Source organism: Eleutherodactylus coqui, chromosome 7, assembly GCF_035609145.1.
Source record: "Eleutherodactylus coqui strain aEleCoq1 chromosome 7, aEleCoq1.hap1, whole genome shotgun sequence".
In the NCBI taxonomy this organism is placed as follows: domain Eukaryota; kingdom Metazoa; phylum Chordata; class Amphibia; order Anura; family Eleutherodactylidae; genus Eleutherodactylus; species Eleutherodactylus coqui.
The window spans coordinates 194054907-194078808 of record NC_089843.1 but is presented as its reverse complement, the minus strand read 5'-3'; the positions used below and the strand labels follow the sequence as shown (position 1 = coordinate 194078808).

At 44.8% G+C, this 23902-nt stretch overlaps 1 protein-coding gene across 2 annotated transcripts in view; it reads left to right on the top strand.

The window, feature by feature from the left end:
- Positions 1-23902, top strand: part of ADAMTS10 (ADAM metallopeptidase with thrombospondin type 1 motif 10) — a 114547-nt gene that overhangs the window by 56362 nt on the left and 34283 nt on the right. For both annotated transcript variants that reach the window (XM_066574189.1, XM_066574188.1), the window contains exons 9-14: positions 449-554; positions 9209-9355; positions 14686-14827; positions 19797-19904; positions 20208-20353; positions 23316-23379. In XM_066574189.1, coding sequence (XP_066430286.1) covers positions 449-554; positions 9209-9355; positions 14686-14827; positions 19797-19904; positions 20208-20353; positions 23316-23379 — 713 coding nt within the window. The remainder of the gene's footprint in view (positions 1-448; positions 555-9208; positions 9356-14685; positions 14828-19796; positions 19905-20207; positions 20354-23315; positions 23380-23902) is intronic.

The following is a 23902-nucleotide window of genomic DNA, read 5'->3' as shown; positions in this document are numbered from 1 at the left end:
TGTCAGGTCCTAGGTTCTGAAGGGAACCCAAGGCAACATGTGCATGGAGTTTGTATTTTCTCTCCCTGTTTGCATAGCTTACCTACTCTGGTTTCCCTCCACACTCCAAAAAAACATTTTCATAGGTTGCTGACTTGGCTCCAGTGTGCTGTGTGGGATAGGAACTTAGATTTTGAGTCCCTTTGGCACAGAAACTGATAAGAGTGATGACACAATGTGTACAGCGCTGCGAGACATGCCCATGCTATAGAAGTAATGGGAGATTTCAACACATATTAATTACATAATTGTTAATGGAAAATTCCCATTAAACTTCCATTATACCCATGTAAGGGCCATTCATTTCTACTAGAATGCTTTGATTGTACAACCATGTCAAATAAACCAAAACGAGGCCTATCGGTAGTCATCTGCATTATCTGTGCTTGTTTTCCATGTCGCTACGTAGGTTTGGCGCCAGTAGGTGGAATGTGTGAGAGAGAGAGGAGCTGCAGTATAAATGAAGATATTGGCCTCGCTACAGCCTTCACAATAGCACACGAGGTGGGACACACGTGAGTGAGTTCCATGTACTGTAATGTCTCATAGTTAAGAGCTCAATACACTTTTATACATAATAATATACTCTTTTTTGTCTTAAAGAAGCACTCTGGCATTTTTTTTTTACAATTTGTATAGTACTCACCGTTCGTATATTGTTGGTGGGGATTATCTCCTTGCATAGTTTACTACTATCTGTTTCAGCCTATATAATAATCCAAGTAGTAAGTCATGTGCCGTCACTCTGACTACCCACCAACTATATGGGTTAGTCTGCTGACCAGAGGTCAGTCTCAAAGCAATATACCTGAAATAAGGTCTACTACAAACTGACATCACCAGTACATTCAATCTACCACACATCTTGCCCCCTACTAAATCCTGCCACCCCAAGTGGTGTTTCTCCACCAGCCTAAGCTGCAACTATTCTTCACTCCTGTGGATCATCATTTTACGTCATAGGGAAGTAGAGTGTTGCTGATCTGTCAGTTGTGCCCACCATTCAAACCTCTCTCCATTCAAGCACTTCCCTTTGCTCGCATGTGTCAGCATTGAGGACACAGAGCAGTGATGCATCAGAACGATGTCATGGTGGTGGATGTGGATCCACTGTGTCTCAGAACTGATTTGACTTGGGGCCATTTCCAGGGGCAACATTTGAGGTTCTTTGGTTTCACCATTTCACCTCACCAATGAGGATTTGGTCTTTACTGCAGGGACCTCAGACCACCAGGCTAGAAATAGTTTCTAAAGAGGCAGCCAAAGCACTTGGTCAGGTCTTCTGTAATGTGATACTGGTGGGTATAAACAATGACAAAGTCATAGAACAGAGCCAGAGTCAGGGCAGGCAGAATATATCCGCAAGGTAGACCTGGCCAAGAATCAGGGCAGGTAGCTGACAAGGAAAGCATAGTCAAATAAGGAGTCAAAGGTTAGGATTACAGGAGTCAGGAAAGTTTAGTGGTTCAATAACGGATTTAAAACTAGGAGATCAGACAGAAACAAATTTGCACCTTCTGACCATATGGAGATTGGCACATGCTGATGGGCAGAGTAGCTTAAATAGCCCAGGACTTGTCAGGATTGGTTGTGGACTACAAAGCTGGGTGGAAGCACTGGCCCTTTAGGAGGTGGACTGGGTGTGTACTTGTGTAAGTGGGTAATATTGCGCTCCCTTACACATAGCAATGGCTCTGCCACTGTGACAGGGGGCCGGCGGCTATGGTAGTTAGTCCTGCTGTCTCCCAGTCTAAGGGAGCGAGGAAAAGAAACGCCAGTTGGTACCATTTTCTTGTAGCCCCAGAAGAGGCTGGGAGAGGGTTTTCACCCCCTAGATGATGCAGAAATGCAGCCACAATAGAAGTGAATGGGGCTATACCCCACCTAGGCTGTGTCCCTGGCATGATGTGAGGCTAGTGGCCATCTTGGCCGTATAAAGGGAATTTTTTTAGCTGCGGTCCTGGAGTTCAATGGGTGCAGCAGAGAAGAGGCACAGCAGTAGGGAGGCAGATGTAGCACAGCCAGTGTGTGATGTGGCAGCCACCGGCAGTAGGGATGACCAGGGTGCTGTCCAACAGCACAGGGGGTCACAGGAGAGCCTTGATGACCAAGGGCAAGTGAAAACGCCAAAAAGGCCCAATGAGCCAGAAGCCGAATATAAAACAGAGCTGCGTGGAAGGCAAGGGAGTCTACTTTCCCACAGAGGACTTAGCTGATCGGAGTGGGAAGTCTGACAGCTACCGGGAACACCCAGCCCCGCTGGAGACCCCACCCCCAGTCCTGGAGGTGGAGAAGGAGATGAGTGCTGGCTTGCCATGGGGCCGAGGACAAGGCGTGGGGCGGTCCCCGCCGCATCCCTAGAAACCCGGTGGCAAGGAGGAGCCTGGCGGCCAGGGGAGATGACAAGGACTGGGGCTCCCCTGTGCCACATGGCAGATGCCTGTGTGACAGGACCAGCGGCGGCCCTGACAGCTGCTTTAACACTCTGCACCACTAAAGAAGCAGCTGATAAAATGAGAATGTTTATTTGATACAAGTGATGTCCTAATAGCAGACAGATGATAGAATGCAGGAGCGCTTCATTAAAAATGAGAATCCTCAATTTCTTCTGTGCGTCTGTGCTGCATTGGTTGTCTTCCATAGGGAGATATATATAGTACTGGTGTATCTTGTTTCCACTGCAAAAATGGCTGACAGTCACAGTGGCCCAAGGAGCATCGGCATTAGGTTCAGCATGGGAGACTCACAGCAGCAGCGGGGTGACGTAGGGTGGGCATAGCAGATGGGAAGCGAGACACTAAAAGCAGCGTCTTCGGCAGGGGAGATAGGAGCGCTGTTGTGGGCATCAACAAGCCCTCCTCACAACTCAACCAGGCAAACCTTTGTCTCCACCCATTCTTCCGGTGGAAACAAGATACATCAGTACCGATATATACTCCCCGGGAAGTAATTATTTCCTGCTGGATTCATATTATCATATTTTTCAAAGTAGTAGAAAAAATAATGAAGAAGCAATAGTAGGATGAACATGTTATTGTAAGTCAATGTTATTCTGTGTATGTTGTAAGCTTACTACTAGCTGTCGGTCTTTACTATTACTACAAGTTCTGTCCACCCTACTGCTGCACATATGTTTAACCAGTGTGCCTAATAGAAGGCCAAACAATACATTCATTTTATGATTGTGATAAAACAGCAGAAAGAAAAGCAAGATGCAACTTCCATCCTGCGGTCCGTACCTTGCATTCTGTCTTTCACCGTTCTTTCTTCTGTTGTATATCGTTGGGTAATTTACTATTCATACCAGGAGAACTTGCAGACGTGCTTGTTTATCTTGGAACATTTATCCATGAGAGGCAAATCTACTAACAATATTGCTATTCCAGTACAAATCAGTCTTGGTGCATTTTTTAACCCCTTCCACCTGCAGCCAGTTTTGTGACCAAGCTCATTTTTCAAATCTGATGTGACACTTTCTGCAGTATCAACTTTGGAATGCTTTTCCCTCTCCAAGTGATTCTGAGACTGATTTTCCATGACTCATTGTGCTTTGCTGGTGGTCAATTTTGGTTGACATGTTATTTGTTTTTTTTAATTGAAGGAAAACATTAATTTTTTTAGAAAATTTTGAAAGATGTGCAATTTTTAAACTGAAAATTTCTGCTTGTAAAACAGATACTCATAGCACATAACATACGAGGGGGTGCTGATAAGTATGGTGCTTACCCAGAGCAAATGGAGCTAGAAGCTGTAAATTGCAGCATGTACATTTCTATTTGTCTATATTTAATGATGCAAAAATCAACTACCTGTGATTTTAACGTATCTTTTTTTCCGGTCCAAAGTGACATTCAGTGTGGAAGAGCATAGGACCATAATCAAGTACAGTATAGGACCATAATCAAGTTCCTGTTTCTCCAAGGAAAAGGTGTAAAGCAGATCCATGATGAAATGTCACAAACTTTGGCCCCTGATATACAACAGTTAAATGTTGGGTTGTAAATTTTAAAACTGGCCATTTCAGTGTTGAAAGTGAGAAACCCAGTGGAAGGTCTGTCTTCGTCTCCTTATCTGCAAATATGAAAGCCATCCCTGACATGAACATGGAGGACCGCCGAATATCAGCCTAAAGTATTACTACATATCTGGGGATAGCACGTGAGAGAGTTGTTACCGTAATTCCCAATGACTTGGGAATGAGAAAACTTACAGCCAAGTGGATCCCGCACAGAAGAGGAGACGTGTGAAGACACCGGTGGCTGTTTTGGAGTATTTTGCAAGAAATGAGTCACATTTCCTGGACAAACTGGTAACTGGTTATAAGACATGGATCTACTGTTATGATCCAGAGACAAAGGAACAGTCTAAGGAATGGAGGCACAGTGGTTCCCCACGCCAAAGACGTTTTGCGTGCAAAGGTCAGCGCAGAAGCAAATGGCAACCATTTTTTGGGCTAAGTAGAGAGTTCTACTCGTGGACTACCTCCCAAAGGGTTCAACCATCAGTGCAATTTATGACTATTCGTTATTGACAAAGCTGAGATAAAATATTAAGGAAAAACGTTGAGGAAAGCTCCCCAAAGTTGTCATTCTGTTGCATGGCAATGGCCCGTCACACACTGCAGGTGCCAGTACTGCAAAAATGACCTCCTTAGGCTTTCAACTGATGCCCCATCCACCCTATTCACCCGACCTGGCTTCATCTGACTAACATCTGTTCCCCAATCTAAAAAAACACCTAAAGGGACAACGGTTTGGGAGTGTTTTGGAGGCAACTAATGCTACAAATGAGAGGTTTGACCAGCAGTCGGAAGAATTCTATTTCCAGGGACTTAAAAAGCTGCAGGAGAGAGGTCACAAGTGCATTGACATACTGGGGAAATATGTAGAATAGTGTGGCAGTTTCAGATTCTTAGACTCAATACTTATCAGTACCCCCTCATAAATAAGAGATGACAATTACTACATGTCTACTTCATATGCGCATCCTTTTGTAAGCGTCCTTTTATTCATTCTGGACATCAGAAGGATTATAAAAATAGCACCAAAATGTTTTACTGAAGACATTAACCAAAACCTATTTTTTAAGGAATCAATTTAATTCTCAAATTAAACTGAAAGCCCTTTACATTTGAAACCCCTGTAAATCACTCCATGTTTAAAACTACACCTCTCAAGGTTTTCAAAATGGAATTTATATAGTCTGTTAACTCTAAATTTAATTTTTCTTGCAGATTTTTGATTTTAATATTTTTTTCTGTAATACAGCAGTAGTTAGCAAATAGACAAAACTCAATATTTATTACCCTGAATCTGCAGTTTTCAGAAATCTCCCACACATGGCCGTAGTGTGAACGGGACTCACAAACAGGCCTTGGAAATGAAGGAGCACTTCGTGGATTTGCGACCTTACTCTTTTCCAGGCAGCATTTTAGGTTTGCCTTGAGTTGTCAAGAGATAAGAAACACTCTTGAAAAGACCTCATTTTGGAATTCATAAAGAGGTATATTGAGTGTTTTGACTCCACAGTTTTTTTTTCTTAGAAACTTAGTCTTGGCTCCATATTTTACACTTTTGCAAAGGGCACAAGGAGGATATTAACCCCACAATTTGTTACCCAGTTTCTGAGCATAGAAATGCCCCATATGTGGATGTAAATTGCTGTTTTGGCACATGGTTTGGAGCGCAGGTTTTGCTGGAATACTTTTTGGAGACTATGTCGCATTTGCAAGCCCCTCAGGGACCCAAAGCAGATGACCACTGCAAAGTAATTCTTATTTTGGAAACTAGAGCCCTCAAGTTGTTTGATGGTAATTGTTAATTGGGCCATGAAAATGAAAAATTGCCTTTTTCCCCCAAAACACATAGGTTTAGCCCATGCTTTGTTATTTTCTTCAATGACATATCGGAAAACGCACCACAAAAATGATATCCAATTTCTCCTATGTAAATGTCCCATATGTGGACACAAACTGCTCTCTTGATGAATGGCAGGGCTCAGAAAGAAAGTGCAGATTTTCCTGGAATCATTGTTGGATACCATGTTGCATTTACAGAACCCCTGAAATGTGCCCCCCCCCCCTTCAAAAATTACATCTTTTGGAAACTACACCCTTTAGTGTATTTATCTAGGGCATAAGTAGTAGTTTCGTTTGCAGTCTTACTGGTATGTCAATTTATAATGTGTGAGCGTATGTAATATGCACAGAGAACAGCAGGGCTTAAACATTTTTTGGGGGGAAAGGAGGGAATGGGCATTGGTTGTTGCCACAACTCCACATTTGGATAGGGGAATGTGCTGCAGACAAACAAGCATAAAGACACAATCAGTAGACAAACATGTTGATTGTTGGCCCTTTTACACTGGCTGATGATTGGGTGAACGATCAATGGCCCATGTGAAAGAGCCTTAATTAGAGGCATAGCACCCTGATGCAAAAGGACAGCATGCAGGCCCTCCCACAACTTTCCTCAGCCCATCGATGCAACACTAACAGGCAGGGACATAGCTAGAGTCTAAAAAGATTAGGCAGAAGCTAAATGTAGGGGACCTTAATGCAAAATTTGTAAGAGCCCCCAACCATCCATGTGCCATTTATAATACAGGGGATTTCGTATACGATAGGGGGACCTTTGCATCCCATAAGGCTCCAGAGCCCGGTAGTGACTGTTACCTCTGCACCCCCTATAGCCATGCCCCTAGCCTTAATTCAGTTCCTGAAGATGGGTTGCATGACCCAAAGTTTTCTCTTCGGTGTTATTTAAATCACTGAGCCATACACCGCACACATTTATAAATGCTCACAAGCTCTTTTCTAGACCTCAGCTGAAGTTTCATCAAGCAGTGTAAATGGCACTGTGAATAATTCCTCTACTGCTGCTTCCAATACATAAGCACTATGCTGTCCTGCAGAGAATTGCTGACCTGCACAGCACTGATGTATCATTTTGCGAAGGAGAGAGACTCTAAGAGACTTTATGTACGGGGCGCTCACCACTACAGCACTGATGCATCAATAGCAAAGCTGGGCAAGGTAGCACATAGCTTTATTATCTGGTGCGGAGAGTAGTGATTAATGGTGTCAATGACGCTGCCCAATAAATCTCCAACTAAGGCCCATAGGAAAGCTTGTGGGTGTTTACATCTTCATCTCTTCTTAACATGCACTGGACACAGATAGGGGTTTTCATTCAATTCCTTCTGTCAACAAAAATGTAATTTCTTTATGCATTTGCTGTGCTGAATATGAATCTGGGCTCCACATTACTTTAGCACCGTAAATTTTTGAGAAATAACATTTTTCAGTGATATCAAAAATATATGCTTCCATGCAGGGTGTTACATTTTTTTGTGGGCTTTCTGGTTAATATATTTTAATGAAAACTTTAGCACTGGAAACGCATGAGTTGTACTTACATATTTTGATGTATTGTCCTCAGTACCCTAATGTTCTATATTTTTTATATTTTTGTACTAAAAAGTACTTTTTACATTTTTTGCTCAACCATTTGTTGAGCTGAATTCTCCACTTGGTGCTACTGGTCTACATGCAGTTGGTCGAACACTTCTGTGCTCTGTCCTTTTGGTATCAAGGTGGTTGGGGAGCTGGAATTTCTTTTGTAATTTTAATTCTGGTTCTTACTTTGTGCCTGTGAATTTTGTATCATACAGGCCGCCTGCAGACAGTCGCGTTGGATCCCGCTGCGAGAATTTGCACCCGTCTGCGAGACCCGCACAGAAATAGAGCATGCCACAATTTGCTTTCCGCGTGCGTTTGCACGCAGACAAATCGCGGCAGTCTGCATAGGATTGCGTTTTGTAATGCAATCCTATGCAGGCGGGCAGGGACGGAAATTCTGCGGGAAAACCCACTGCAGAATTTCTGCTCGTGTGCAGGGGGCCTTAATCATTACATTTTCAAAAGGCATTAAGTGTAATATTCATATATTTAGTTGAAAAACAATGTTTAACACAACTCAATATGAAATTTCCTTTTTGTTCTAGATGATATTGGAATATAGCAGGTTCTAAGCTTTAATTTAGTGTTTTGGAAGTTAAGATCGTGCCAACCAAAGCCAAAAAACAGTAACAAAATCACAACTGTATATTCAGAGTAATAAGATCCATGATTTTGAGGAATGGGCACGAATTTTATTTTGGCTGATAGATAGGAAATAGAGATGAGCGAGTATACTCGCTAAGGCACATTACTCGAGCGAGTAGTGCCTTAGCCGAGTATCTCCCTGCTCGTCTCGGGGGCCGGCGCGGGTGACAGGTGAGTTGCGGCGGGGAGCGGGCGGGAGAGAGGGAGATCTCCCCTCCATTCCTCCCCGCTCTCCCCCGCCGCTCCCCGCCCCCCCCATTATCTCTAATAGGAAACCAAGACAAAACTTGAACCCCAAAACTCTGCTTCAATTCATGCTCACAGTCAATAACAGGGCGGTTGAAACGTACTCACAAATCTCTACCGTTGGCTGTACCTTTATGATCAGGCAGAAACCTCAAAACCATATCAACAGCTACTACTTTCCATGACTGATATAAAAGGCTTTACCAGGAAATCAAAGAAAAAGATTCAATATCGCAGTTACCCATCCACACTAACTCATAACAAATCTATGCCAGTGCCAAAATCACCACCAAATTATTTAACCCTTTGCAATCCAATTGTTTAGTTTGAAGCCAGTTTCACTGCACAATGGAAACAAACATCTATCCATACTAACATCTATGGATTAGTTCCTCATGCAGTTCATATGAAGGAAACTTCTGCGAACATGAAGCTGCTGCTACATAAAACACAATATAATACAATAGGCACAAGTGGAACATTTGCGCTGATTTTAAAGTTGTAGACATTGAGGTAATAGTTTCCAGATTATGAATTCATCTTTTAATGCTAGTAGGGGGTATATGTTGACATCATAAGACCCAGAACAGTCCCTAACAATGGTAATGCCAAGATATTTGAACTGGTCTACAGCTTTCAAACTATTGAATTCTCTGGACTCAACACAATCACTTCTTCAAGTGCCAGTTAATAAGTAGTCTCGAAGCCATCAATATTTAGTAAAGAAAAGGAAAAAAAAGATAAGACATTACTTCTGCACTTTTGGTGATTGATATTTTTATTGAGCGGTGACTAAACTGTTTCCCTTCACACACTTAGATTTGGCATGAACCATGACGGTATTGGTAATGGATGTGGATCTCGTGGCCAAGAGACAGCCAAACTCATGGCTGCTCATATTACTATGAAGACTAATCCTTTTGTATGGTCAGCTTGCAGTCGGGACTACATTACTAGTTTCTTAGAGTAAGTAACTTCATGATTTTCAGTCTTCCCCTTATTTACTTTGTCCTATTAAGCAAAAATGAACCTTCTGAGAAACTTTTTTTGCATTCATTAGGATAATAATAAGGGTGGATATAGATTGCTTAGGTTTATAAGACATACATTTATAATGCACTAAATCAGACTAATCCAATTGCTATATATCTAACATTAATATACAATTAAGGGCTCCTTCATACGGGCACCGCGATATTCGGTCGGCTGCAGCACGCCCGAAAATCGCATGTGCGAAAGGCAGCCATGACCAAATCACAGCTGCATCTCCCGTTTATGCACCCGTTTAGATGGCCCAGGTGCAGCGAGTACATCCTGAGCCTGGGATACTGTCGGGCATGGGGAGACAGTTTAGCTCTGCTAAACACCTTCCTTCTTCCCGCCCCCTCTCCGCCCCTTGCCATCTGTCCGCAAAGGGAGGGGGCAGGGTGGGAGCAAGGGGTGGCGAGGGAGAGGGAGCTTAGCAGAGTTCTTTTAGGCTCCCATAGTAGTTTATGGGACCAGTATTCCGTCCGAAAAGATAGGTCCAAAACTATCTTTTCCGGCCGCTGTAAAAAGGGCCGACTGGAATGCGCACTGTATGTGCTATCTTTTTCGGACCGCTGGCGGCGGCTCCATTGAAGACAATGGTCTGCTGGCACACCTGAATTCTTTTTCAGGGAGGAGCTTAACATATAGGCTCTTAACTGAAAAGGAAAAATTTTGGTGCAAAAAAAAAAAGAAATGCAGCCATTTACTGCTGGCGGCGGCTCCATTGAAAACAATGGTCTGTGGCACACCTGAATTGTTTTTCAGGGAAGGGCTTTACATATAAGCCCTTCCCCGGAAATCAATTAAAAGTGATTTAAAAAACAAAAAAAATAGATACTCACCTCCCTTCAGCTTCCGGGGCACAGCCGCGTCTTCTCCTGCTGTCCCCTGCACTGTGGTGCTGAACTGCTGATCTATCAGCAGCCGGGGATTTAAAATCCCCGCCTGCTGAAAGAGCTGAATGTGATTGGCTGAGGTGCTCAGCCAATCACAGGCAGCTCTCCCCGAATGAATGACAGGTGAGAGCTGCCTGTGATTGGCTGAGCACCTCAGCCAATTACATTCAGCTCTTTCAGCAGGCGGGCATTTTAAATCCCCGGCTGCTGATAGATCAGCAGTTCAGCAACATAGTGCACGGGACAGCAGGAGAAGACGCAGCTGTGCCCCGGCAGCTGAAGGGAGGTGAGTACCTATTTTTTTACTTTTTTTTACTATTTTAAAAGGCTTTTCAGGGAAGGGCTTATGAAGCCCTTCCCTGCAAAGCCACTAACAGCTGCCGTGGCTCAGCGGGGTCTTCTGCCGCTGTCCCCGGCTCTGTAGCGCTGCTGAGCTATCAGCAGCCGGGGATTTAAAATCCCCGGCTGCTGATAGCTCAGAACTACAGAGCCTGGGACAGCGATAGAAGTCACGGCTGAGCCCCGGCAGCTGAAGGGAGGTGAGAGTTGTTTTTTTTTTTTGCACTATTTTAAATGGCTTTTCAGGGAAGGGCTTATGAAGCCCTTCCCTGAAAAGCCATTGGCAGGATGCCGGGAGCAGGATTCTCTACCGCAGCTGTCAAGTGTGACAGCTGCGGTTGAGAATTGAAGAATTCCTTTTGCTGCATCTGCCACAGATGTGGCAGATGTAGCAGCAGGGAATTCTAATAACTAGCGGGGGTGAAGGATACATCTACCGCATGCGGCAGATGTGTTCTTCATGCCCGCGGGGGTCACAGCAGCAGCGGAGAGTTACGTTTTTTTTTATTCTTTTTTTGTTATGCACTTAAATGTTTCTTTTTCAGGGAAGGGCTTATATGTAAAGCCCTTTCCTGGAAAAGAATGCAGGGGACCGGCAGAGCATTGTTTTCAATGGAGCCGCCGGCAGCAGCCGCGGCTCCATTGACAACACGCACGGAGCTGTGTTCACGCGTGCTTTTGCTCGTACCTAGGTGCGGACGTATGTACCCTTACTGACTGTTTAACAGAAGTGTGATTTTTGGTCAAAAACTATTCTTTTTGCTAAGTTTTCTGCTCATTGCTGCAGTTTTGTGATATGGATTTTCGGTGTCTGCCTTGTACAGTTGGAACGTATTATTTTCACATGTTTCACCTGTGCAAATCACATGGCTGGAAGCCTCAGAGCAAAAGCGCAGCAACTTTGATAAAATGCACTCAGTTTTGGCAGCATCGGTTTTGAACAATGGCACACCATCTAGCCATGAGATTAGTGATCTTAAAGTGATGGTATATTACAGCAATACGGTATTATGTCACCTTATTGGGAATAAGCCTTTAATCTTGAATATTAGGTATGTGCCATTTTGATGTTGTAGCTACCGTTGTAGCTACCGATCGCGGCTATTAACCCTTTAAATGCCCCTGTCAATTCTGACAGAGGCATTTAAATCCCCCTCCTGTACGGCCCCCCCTGCGGTGAGATCGGGGGAGCCATGCAGCTGTCATGGCAGCCGGAGGACTTCTAAAAGGCCCTAGGGCTGCCTTGGGAGATTGCCTTTCATGCCATCCCCGTGGGGTGGCTTGATAGACTGCCTGTCAAATGACGTAATGCTATAGCTATATACTGCAGGATCGATCAAAGCATCGCTGGTTGTGGTCCTCTAGGAGGACTAAAAGAAAGTATAAAAATAAGAACAAAAAAGTTTTACTAATTATTAAAAAAAAAAAGTAATAAAAGTTGAAAAAAAAAGGTCACTCAACTATGTCGACAGAAGAGTAAAAAAGTTATGCGCAGAAAATGGACACAAAAAATAATTTAAAAAAATTAAATATCTTAAAAAAAAAGTACTACAGCAAAAAAAAAACTATACAAGTTTGGTATCATAGTAATCGTATTGACCCATAGAATAAAGATATTGGGTCATTTTTGTTGCAGTTTGTGCGCCGTAGAAACAGGACGCAGCGCAAGATGGTGGAATGTCGTTTTTTTCCATTTCTCTCCACATAGATCTTTTTTTTAAAGTTTTTTAGTACATTATATGATATAATAAATAGTACCATTGAAAACTACAACTTATCCCGCGAAAAACAAGCCTTCATACAGTGACGTTGATGGATAAATAAAGGAGTTATGATTTTTTAAAAGGGCGGAGGAAAAAAACGAAAATGGAAAAAAGCAAAAAAGCTAAGGGGTTAACGGCGTGTGCCTGCAAAGATAGGACATGCGTGCACCATAGTGCACGCACTGTTTTCAATGGCTGCGGTAGGGGATTCTGCTGCTGGCACCCCGTCAATTAATTTCAGTGAATGGCTTTAAATATAAGCCCCTCCCTGAAAATCCAGTAAAAGTGCTGTAAAAAACAAAAAAAATAGATATTCATCTCCATTCAGCTGCCGGGTCTCAGCCGTGTCTTCTCCTGCTGTCCCCTGCTCTGTAGTGCTGATCTATCAGCAGGTGGGGATTTAAAATCCACCCTGCTGAAAGAGCTGAATGTGATTGGCTGAGGTGCTCAGCCAATCACTGGCAACTCTCGCCCATCATTCATTCTTTATATTTAAAGCTCTTCCCTGAAAACAAAAGACGGGGTCCCAGCAGCAAAATCCTCTACCGCAGCTGTCATGTGGCAGATGTAGCAGCAGGGAATTGTTTTTACTAGCGGGGATGAGGGAAACATCTGCCGCATGCGGCAGATGTGTTCTTCATCCCTGCGGGGAACACGGCAGCGGCGGACAGGTAAGTTTATTTTTTTTTACACAAAAATTTTGGTTTTTCAGGGAAGGACTTATATGTAAAGCCCTTCCCTAAAAAACAATGCAGGGGTGCGGGCAGACCACTGTTTTCAATGGAGCCGCCGGCAGCAGCCGCAGCTCCGTTGAAAATAATCCACGGACCTGCATTCACGCGTGTTTTTACACGTACATGGGTGCGCACTTATGTACGCACAAAAACTCGCTCGTGTGAAGCCACCCTTACCAGTAGTCTTGATACAAATCCTATGGATTCATGAAGGCATCCCTTAAAGACTTTGAAAATGATATGTCTGCCTCCTCAAGAGTCTTTTTCACATGGAGTGTTCCTTTACCAAGACAAAATGTCAGGAGTAGAGATGAGCGAGTGTACTCGCTAAGGCAAACTGCTCAAGAGAGTAGTGCCTTATGCGAGTACCTGCCCGCTCGTCTCTAAAGATTTGGATGCTGGCGGGGGAGAGCGGTGAGTTGCGGGAGTGAGCAGGGAGGAGAGGGGGGGGGGGAGAGTGAGAGAGAGATCTCCCCCCTGTTCCTCCCCGCTCTCCCCCGCCACTCCCCGCCCCCCGACGGCACCCGAATCTTTAGAGACGAGCGGGCAGGTACTCGGCATAAGGCACTACTCGCTCAAGTAGTTTGCCTTAGCGAGTACGCTCGCTCATCTCTAGTCAGGAGTCATCCACTTTTTCTTTTATCTTCCATGCTGTTTCAGGCCTTTCGGTGCAGCTTAATTAGTCAGTGCTTTCCTTCATTTACAAGGAACTTGTCATGTTGAAAATGCAGTCTAGATCTGCAGAAATCATGTTATAGAGTCGGAGGAGCATTCTGTACGTAGGAGTCTAGTGGGCGGAGCTATCAGTGGTTGACAGCCATTCCTGTTTAGGTGTCCATACAGAGATAGTGGTCAAGCACTAAGTAGGCCCGCCTACTGGACCGCATTTAAATAGGAAAAATAAATTACAAGGAACACTGCATCTTTGCCCATAAAACTCTATATTAATGTCCTCAGCTGAACGTGATGCCGGCCGATCACACTGCATGTTCAATGTGACAGCTTACCTTTAAAGCATTTTCCAAATTGTAAATTTTGCCAGTCCTAAAGTTTCTGCTGTCTCTCTGATAGTTGCATTTTTCAGTCTAATGATGACCTCGTTTACATGCCTTGATGGATACCTGCCAGGAACATCCCTTTAATATATACAATATGAGCTTTTCATGAAATATATGTTTAATGGATGCTACAGTAGCCTACGACTGAGAGCTGCTACTGTGTGACATCCAAAAGCTATTATGGTGTCCAGTAAATGTATCTTATCACTGCAAGGTATACGTCTTTGAACTGGAGTCTGGAGTATACCATTCAGAGGTTAAAAAAACACTTTTGTTCGTCTCCGTTTGACCGATGGACCCTATGGACATGCTTACTGCGTACCTTGGGAGCTTTGCCTGCTAAACAAATGACAAAAATGTGATGTGAATGCGGCTTACAATATTTTGTTTAACCCCTCAAATTAAAGCTGAAAGAGTACCCTTAAATTTCTATCCACCTACATACTTACATGTTGCTTCTGTTGTCTTCTCTCGCAGTTCTGGATTGGGTGTCTGTTTGAACAATGCTCCCCCACGGCAAGATTTCATTTACCCCACACAAGCTCCAGGACAAGCCTACGATGCAGATGATCAATGTCGTTTCCAGCATGGAATTAAATCCCGCCAGTGTAAATACGGGGTAGAGTCCCTTCCTATTTTGTCTTGCCAATTTGGAAAACCAGGGTTAGATATGAGCATATTTCATGTTTATTTGGTCCTTTAAACACTTTTTTTCAGGAATTCCATTAATAGTTAATCCTTTGGATAGACCAGCAATATGTGATTATAGTGAGGCTCTGATCTCCTTGCTGGAGTGGTCGGACCCTTCACTATTGTGCATGATACTGCAGTATTGGGGACAGTTGCGTGCACAGAATCATTCTGCTGATTGGTTCACCATGCACTGATAGCCAATACTAAAGATGGACCATTAATAGCAACCCCTAAAAAACCTCATTATGGATGTCTGTACACAGTATGGATCTCTGCCATGAGCAACCTGCTGATGGCCAAGTGGCACCTGGACAAAACAATGACAATAAGCAGTTCTTCACCTGTATCTGCCTCTGAGATCTGCACGGTTTCCAGGCACCCTATGTTATTTTGAGTTTGAATGTACAGCATCCGAGGAGCGGACCCTCGGCCTAGGAGACAGCAGGGTAGAGTTTGGTTCTTGTCACGGAGCTCTACCATGTCCCATCCTGAGGAATGCAAGGGGACTGACTAAGGAACCGAGGGCAGGCTAGTAATTAGGGGTAACCAAACTGGTCTACCCTGACTCTTTTGTCACGTGTGACACCACCATTCCATCCTCTGTGGTGAATCCAGATGATGTTGAAAAATAATGGCTCACACACAGGGAAAAACTTTTAGGGAGCAGAACCGGGAACGGACGGAACGCTCATTTACTGAATAAACAATCCAAAATACTCTACATCCAGCAACAATTGAATAAGCAAATTGGTATGCGGTGTGACAGGGAGGATTCTCGGGTAGGCAGAAGAAACCACAGTCCCGTTATCTGTGGGTCCTGGTCCCAGCAACACTTTTCTTTCTCTTGAGCTTTCTACTGGTACGCACTCACAGGTCCTGTTGCAGTCCATGTTGGCTGGCAACTCCTCTCTCTTTCTCTCTCTCTCCAGGCTGCAAACTCCTGGGGGTAGTAGTAGCAGTAGTAGTAGTTCCCCAAGCAGCCATCAGGCCATCCTCTCGGCCTCCTCCATTCTGGGCCTCAGTAAGGCAAGGCATGGTTTCTCCTAAAACATAGCAGACTCACTCGTGCCCTCTTCTGCAGAACTCCAAACAGACTCTTGCACTCTTGCCACCAGAACTGGTGGGTGTGCACAAGGGGCAGGCAGTTTGACAGCCAGATGATGCCCCCTGTTTGTCATTGGCTGCAGGGCGTGCTCCCCGTGCTCAGACTCACAGGTCCTGGCAGTGATTAATCACTGCGGCCTCAGTTTTCCCAGGCATGCTAGTCCACTGGTACAGGACCACAAGCAGCAGGACGCAGGAGAAATGTGAGTGGCGTCTGGAGGAGCGCCTTTCTCAACTAGGAGGCAGCAGACCGCCGGATGGAGGAGCAGCGTTCTGACTAGGCACTGTGACTACTTGCCTAGGAGGCTGCATTAATGCCAGTCACTGCGCTGGCAGTAACACACAGTGGAGGCCGCTGGGGACACTCACGAAGATGTGAGGGTGTTGGGGACTATCTTATGAGCTGAGGAGACGCTGATGCCAGTCAGCCGCCTTGGAGCACAGTGAGCGGGGAAGAGACACAGCGGGATGTGCTGCTCTGTTTTTTTTGCAGCTATGCTGTTGTGGAGCAGCTACGCTTGTGGACCATGCACCACTGTACCCTTCCACCTCCTATCACTCACCCCTGCTGCTGTGTGTCTGTCCTCGCTGCTGCTGTGCCCCCTTAAGGGGTTCAGTCGGCGCTCCTGCGCTAACAGTCTCACTGCACCACTGCACCGCTGCAGTCCTGCTGCAGCCCCCTCCACCATCAGCCTCCATTGGAGGCTGACTGCCAGGACCTGTGAGGGCAGCATGGCGTGCAGCTAGTGACAAACAGGGGGCGTCACCTGGCTGTCAAACAGCCTTTCCCTTGTGCACACCTACCAGTTCCAGTGGAGTCAAGGTATAATAATACCCTTGCAAACACCAATACACATTTTCCTGAATCATTCCACATTTGAAAACAATATGCAAGACAATACAGACTACATATAGCATTCATTTCTGAGGGGTCCCTTTGTTCTGGGCCACTACAGTACCCCCTATTTGAAACAAGCCGACCCGGCGACTCTTAAAACAGATTAAAATCCGGAACAGGGTTGGCCCAGCATCCAACCCATTAAACCATTCTGAGGACACCTTTTCTTCTCTCCAAAGACTAAAGAAGACTGAAAAAGATACATCGCTGGAGCTAAACAAAAGAATAGAAGAGAGCAACTGACAGGCTTTGAGAAATATGGGATAAGTGGAATGACCATCAATTTCCCGGACAAAATCTCATGGGTGAGTGACTGCTGCCTCTCATCTGATTGGTCCCGCTGAGCCAATCAGAGGCAGCAGTCACACACCCATTAATAAATTCATGAATGGGTGTGTGAGTGGAATCTGCCTCTGATTGGTCAGGCTGTGACCAATTAGAGGCAGCTTATTCAGCAGGCGGGGATTTTAAATCCCCGGCTGTTGAATACTACTCACAGCTGTTCAGAGCAGTTCAGGTGGACTCCCGCTGGCCGCGCTGAACTCCGTCTGCCGGGACCAGGTGAGTATATATATATATATATTTTTTTTTACACATTTCTGGATGAATTGCAGGGAAGGGCTTATATATTTAACCCCTTCCCGACAATTCATCCCGCGATCGCCGGCAGCCCATTGCTTTTAATGGAGCCGGCTGTATTGCCGGCTCCATTGAATTCATTGGGCTAACATCGTTCTGTCGGGACAAGGTGAGTATATATATTTTTTTTTTTTACACATTTCTGGATGAATTGCAGGGAAGGGCTTATATATTTAAGCCCTTCCCGACAATTCATCCCGCGCTCGCCGGCAGGCCATTGCTTTCAATGGAGCCAGCTGTATTGCTGGCTCCATTGAATTCAATGGTCAGTGCTCGTTTAATCGAGACGAGTACCGCGTGGTGCTCGTCTCGAGTAACGAGCATCTCGAGCACCCTAATACTCGAACGAGCATCAAGCTCGGACGAGTATGCTCGCTCATCTCTAGTGGTAACATTAGGTAAATACCCCTAACTGAGTTGACTAGAGAAAAATGGTAATGGGCTGTATCCCCTGTGACAGACAAGATTACAGACAGATGCTAGCACCCTTAAGCTGATTAGGTAGGGTGTAGAAATCAAACCTCCCGTCTAAAGCTCCATTTACATGGGACGAATGTCAGGCAAAAGATGCCTGACACTCATCCCTGTGTTTCCTCGCTCCCGTGCTCCTGCTTGGGAGCTAGCAGAGCTGTCTTGCTCATGAAGCGGCCAGCAGGAGGGCAGGGCAGTGCAGGAGATTTCTCTCCTTTCGCTCCCCTTCCCCTCTACATTGAGAAAACACAGCAGCCGTTCACTACGTAGATAAACGGTGGGTAGCAATAGGCTCTTCTGTCTCCGACTCCGTACTAAAGCCTGTAGGAGTGACACCACTGCTCCATGAGTCTATTCCTTTAGACAAGTTTAAAGAGCGACTCTTGCATAGGAAGGCTCATACCTCCGAGTCCCCGGGATCAGTGTCCGTTGCTGGCGATCATGGTTCAAAACAGCTAAAGTCCAGTAGCTGCCATACAGCAGGGAATTCTTGTGTGGATCATCCAGGCTCCGAGGACTTGGGTCCGAGCTTTAGTGGCTGCAAACTCTTGCAGGTAGTAGACTCCAGAGCATCCATCATGCCATCTGATTAGCCTCCTCCATTCTTGGCCTCAGTAAGGCAAAGCACGGTTTCTCCTAAAACATAGCAGACTCGCTCATGCCCTTCTCTGCAGAACTCCAGACAGACTCTTAGGCTGCCTGCAGACGGCCGGGATGAATCCCGCTGTGAGAATTCTCACAGTGGGACCCGACCCGAGCCCCTGCAGAGACCAGCGCGGCACTCACCTCTCCCGCAGCTCCAGCTCTTTGATGTGCTGGCTGCCGGCCAGCTAGCACATGCACAGAGTGGAGCCAGCGGCCGGTGAGTGACATTTCTATGCGGGGCTCTGCGAGCCCTGCACAGAAATAGAGCATGCCGCGATTTGTTTTCTGCGCATGATTTCTCACGGACAAATCTTGGCCATCTGCCTAGGATTGCGTTTTCTAGCCCAATCCTATGGCAGCTTCCATGGGCGGAAATTCTGCAGGAAATCCCGCCGAGGAATTTCCGCCCGTGTGCAGGGGACCTTACACAGGCTCAGAGCAGACTCCGAACAGAACTCTGGACAGAACCCCCTTGCATTTCATCTTGCAAAACATATATACCAAGCATGGTCAGGTGACCAAAAGCTCACAACATAAAACGATACATTTCCAGACAGAGACAGCTCACTTGTAGACAATAACCCTTTCATTCCTACAAACACCAATACACATTTTGCTGAATCATTCCACATTCGAAGACAATACACAAGTCAATACAGAGTGCATATAGCATGCATTTCTGAGGGGCCCCGTTGTTCTGGGCCACTACAAATGGCTTTGTTACTGTTGTGTTAAAGACAGCACACAAGTCCCATATACTCATCAGAGTCCCCCCTCATTCTGGAGAACATATAGTTACTGTATATTGATACAGCATACTAGTCCAGTGTACTCATCAGAACCCCCCCACCCCCGATTCTGGAGGACATATAGTTATACTGATACAGCACACTAAATAGAGCTAAATTAATTGTCTGCTTCTCTTGTCATTTGTTTTACCAAAGGAGAGAATTACAAATGGTTTTGCACTTGGCACTCATTCTTGTCTTATATTGTGTAATGTGGAAAAGGAAATCCATGTGCTACAGAACCGATGGGCCTGTACAGGAGGAAACTATTCCTGCAGCTGTATCATAATGTTCAGTACTGGCCACCTCGCTCCTCAGATCAGTAATCAAAGTGTATTTTATTTTTCCAGGAAGTTTGCAGTGAACTTTGGTGTTTAAGCAAGACCAGTCGTTGCATCACCAACAGCATCCCCGCTGCGGAGGGCACCATCTGCCAGACCAACACAATAGAAAAGGGGGTAAAACTGCTTTATTTGTCATTATTGGGTGTAGGGTTACACTCACTATAGGGATTGTACTGATGACCTGGGCATAGCTGGAAGTAGGGAGCGCCATTCACATGAGACAGGTTTTCTTCTTTCTGGAAGGAGCATTAATTTGCACATAAGAGGGATTCATGATCTCACAGTGATCTTTACCCTACCGTGTGGAGATGCCGAGATGCAATTTCATAGGTGGCAATAAATTTTTGTAGATAGGAAATATTAGTATTAAACACTAAAAGATGATAAAAGCTTATGTTGGTAATGCTTTGTCCACAGTGGTGTTACAAGAGGGAATGTGTTCCATTCGGGACCCGACCTGAGGGAGTGGATGGAGCATGGGGACCCTGGTCAACATGGGGAGAATGTAGCAGAACCTGTGGAGGAGGTGTATCTCTATCAGTCCGCCACTGTGATAGTCCAAGGTAAGTAAGAGCTCTGCTACATTGTATGGTACACAAAGAAACTGTTTAGAAATAAGGGTAGCAATGCCAGCAACCATACTTGGAGCAGAGACTACAGGCTACAAGACTGCTTGGTTGTGGAATATCAGCACATTCTTTTTAAAGGGCACCTTCAAGACAGTTTGATAAATCTCCCCCATAGCTCTAGGAATAGAAGCTCCAGAAAAGATTTATTTAAAGCAAACATGTCAGCAGAGCTGGCCGATCCCATTCAGCAGATTTTAAGTAGCTATGCCACTCAATGTTACACAACTAAATATTATTTTTCAACATATGAACATACTTTATTAGTATTGTGGGCATTGGACTGCAAAATATTATTTTTTTGGACTACAAGACTCACCAAGGTTTAACATAGTATGTTGGGCCTAGGTCCATCCAGTTCAGCCTATTACCCCCCAATGTTGATCCAGACTAAGGGAAAAAAACCCTAATGAGGTAGAAGCCTATTTTCATCAATTAAGGGGAAACAAAATCTTCCAAACTCCAATCTGGAAATCGGAATATTCCCCGGATCACCAACCCTTCTGAGTAATCAGTGATATAACATGTAATATTGTAACATTCAAGAAAGGCGCCCAGGCCCCTCTTATACTCTTATATCGAGTTCACCATCACCATGTCGTCAGCAGAGAGTTCCATAGTCTCACTGCTTTTACAGTAAAGAACCCTTTTCTATGTTTCCCATTTAGTGTGTAATGGTGACAAGTATTTCCTCTGCCCATGTGCAGAACCTTACATTTATCAGTGCTAAACCTCATTTGTCACTTTTCTGCCCAATACCCCAAGTTATCCAGATCCATTTGCAACTGCATTCTGTCATCTCTTGTGTTAATTACTTTACATAGTTTTGAGTCATCTGCAAATATTGATATTTTACTGCACAATCCTTCTACGAGGTCATTAATAATGATATTAAAAAGAATAGGAACCAGTACTTGCCCCTTTGTGCCCCACTAGTAACAATGACTGCTTCAATACTGCCTCCCGTGGTACCCCACTATTAATGGTGATCCCTTTAATATTTTCCCCTGTGGCACCCCACTAGTAACAGTGACCCCTCCAGTACTGACCCTGGTGGTACCCCACAACAGAAAATAGGGAAAAATACCGCATTAGCATCTATGTTTACTATGGGTTTTTTTGTGCACCTTTTTCTGCAGGTTGTGACAAAACTGACATTACTTTGGTGTTTTTACATTTTTCTTTGCGCATGCTAAAAATGGAAGACATGTGGATGCAACATTGACATAAAAAAAAAACATATGCACATCAAAAACACATATACACACTCATTGTTTATAGACCAAAATTGCCAATACCCGTGTGAATGGACCCTTAGTGTGGTGGTTTGGGTGCCACTATTCTTGGTATTTTAGTGTCTATCGGAGGATCAATAGCTCATAGTATGCTCCTATTAATGTGTTGTCATTAGAGATGAGCGAACGTACTCGGATAAGCACTACTCGTCCGAGTAATGTGCTTTATCCGAGTACCGCTGTGCTCGTCTTGAAAGATTCGGGGAGCGCCGCTGCTGACAGGTGAGTTGCGGCGGGGAGCAGGGGAGAGCGGACGGGAGAGAAGGAGAGAAAGATCTCCCCTCTGTTCCTCCCGGCTCTCCCCTGCAGCTCCCCGCTCCGCGGCGCTCCCCGAATCTTTCAAAACGAGCACAGCGATACTCGGATAAAGCAAATTACTAGGACGAGTAGTGCTTATCCGAGTACGTTCGCTCATCTCTAGTTGTCATTCTCTGACTATTGAAACAATGGCACATGCACACTAATTTCCTTTGGCCAATCACATTATATACACACACACAATCATACAAGCGTACACACACAATCACATTATATAAATACACACATAGCTCTGAAGAACATACACTATACAAACACACACACAGCACTGCTACATGTACACACAGCACTGCTACATATACACACACAGCACTGCTACATGTACACACACAGCACTGCTACATGTACACACACAGCACTGCTACATGTACACACACAGCACTACTACATGTGAACACACACAGCACTGCTACATGTACACACACAGCACTGCTACATGTACACACACACAGCACTGCTACATGTACACACACAGCACTGCTACATGTACACACACAGCACTGCTACATGTACACACACAGAGCACTGCTACATGTACACACACACAGCACTGCTACATGTACACACACACAGCACTGATACATGTACACACACACAGCACTGCTACATGTACACACACACAGCACTGCTACATGTACACACACACACAGCACTGCTACATGTACACACACACAGCACTGTTGCTGACATCTTAGATATTGACAACATTGATTTTATTGACCACAATAAATCCCTATACATAAGGACAGCTACTAATAAGTCAGCTTCTTGGACTTGTGTGCATTCTAAGCTGACCTCCTTCCAGATATGGCTGGTCACATGGTTATGACATCATGAAAGATCCTTTTGCCTTCTGCATACCGCAGGACCTTTCATCTGCCATCTTGTTAACAGTGTGCAATGAAGTCAGGAGCATAAACTCTGAGGTCTGTGTAATTTCCTGCATTCCCACTTTTACAGCTCTCTGCCCTGCTTTGATCTGACACAACTATGTGGGAGCCAGAGAAAAGGTCTGTGGTTGCAATATGTATCGCTACACAGTTCTTCCAATGTCTGAGCAAAGCGCTTCATAAGAGCTCTGCCAGCTAATTAGTAAGCTGTCAGGGAGGTCTGGCACTACAGGACCCCCCTGACTTTGTTCTGTAGGACACAGGGCACTTTTTAGCATGACTTTTTCTTGTTAAAAAATGTGTCTTATAGTCAGACAAATATGGTGCTGTTAAATTGTTGCAAATGTATCTAGAAAAAATAAGACATTTCCTTTCCTTTACTTTGTTGGATTTTAGGCCAACCATTGGAGGAAAATATTGCTTAGGAGAGAGGAAAAGATACCGATCATGCAATATTGATGTAAGTACTGTACAACAGCTGATCATTCACGTGTAAATTCTAAATATTTTTAATCTTTAAAGCAACCCTGTGGTTTTAGGAAAGATTTCTGTCCCAGAATCGGAGGGTGGGTAAATTACCTGCTGCTATTCTTCACTGCTGTGTCCCTCCAATCTGCTGCTTTGGGATTGTGTTTCCAGCCATCCAAGATGGCAGCCGAAATTGTTTAGCCACCTAATACACACTGTGCACTGCTCTCTGATTGGTTGCCAATGCACTGTGCGGATTACGTAGTCTTAAAATTACATCAACCATCTTAGATGGCTGAAAATGGCACAGAATACCAACAGTAGGTAGTTTAGTCCCAGTATATTAGTCCCTCTAAAATGTTTGGTTATCTCTTACAATTCACAGTATCACTGCAGTGGATGTGGATCTACTGTGCCACAAAACCAATTTGACTTAGGGCTAGATCAGGGGGGCTGCAGCTGGACTTTCACCCTTTAGCCCCACCTGTTAGGTTCGGGTCTTCACTGTGGGTGAC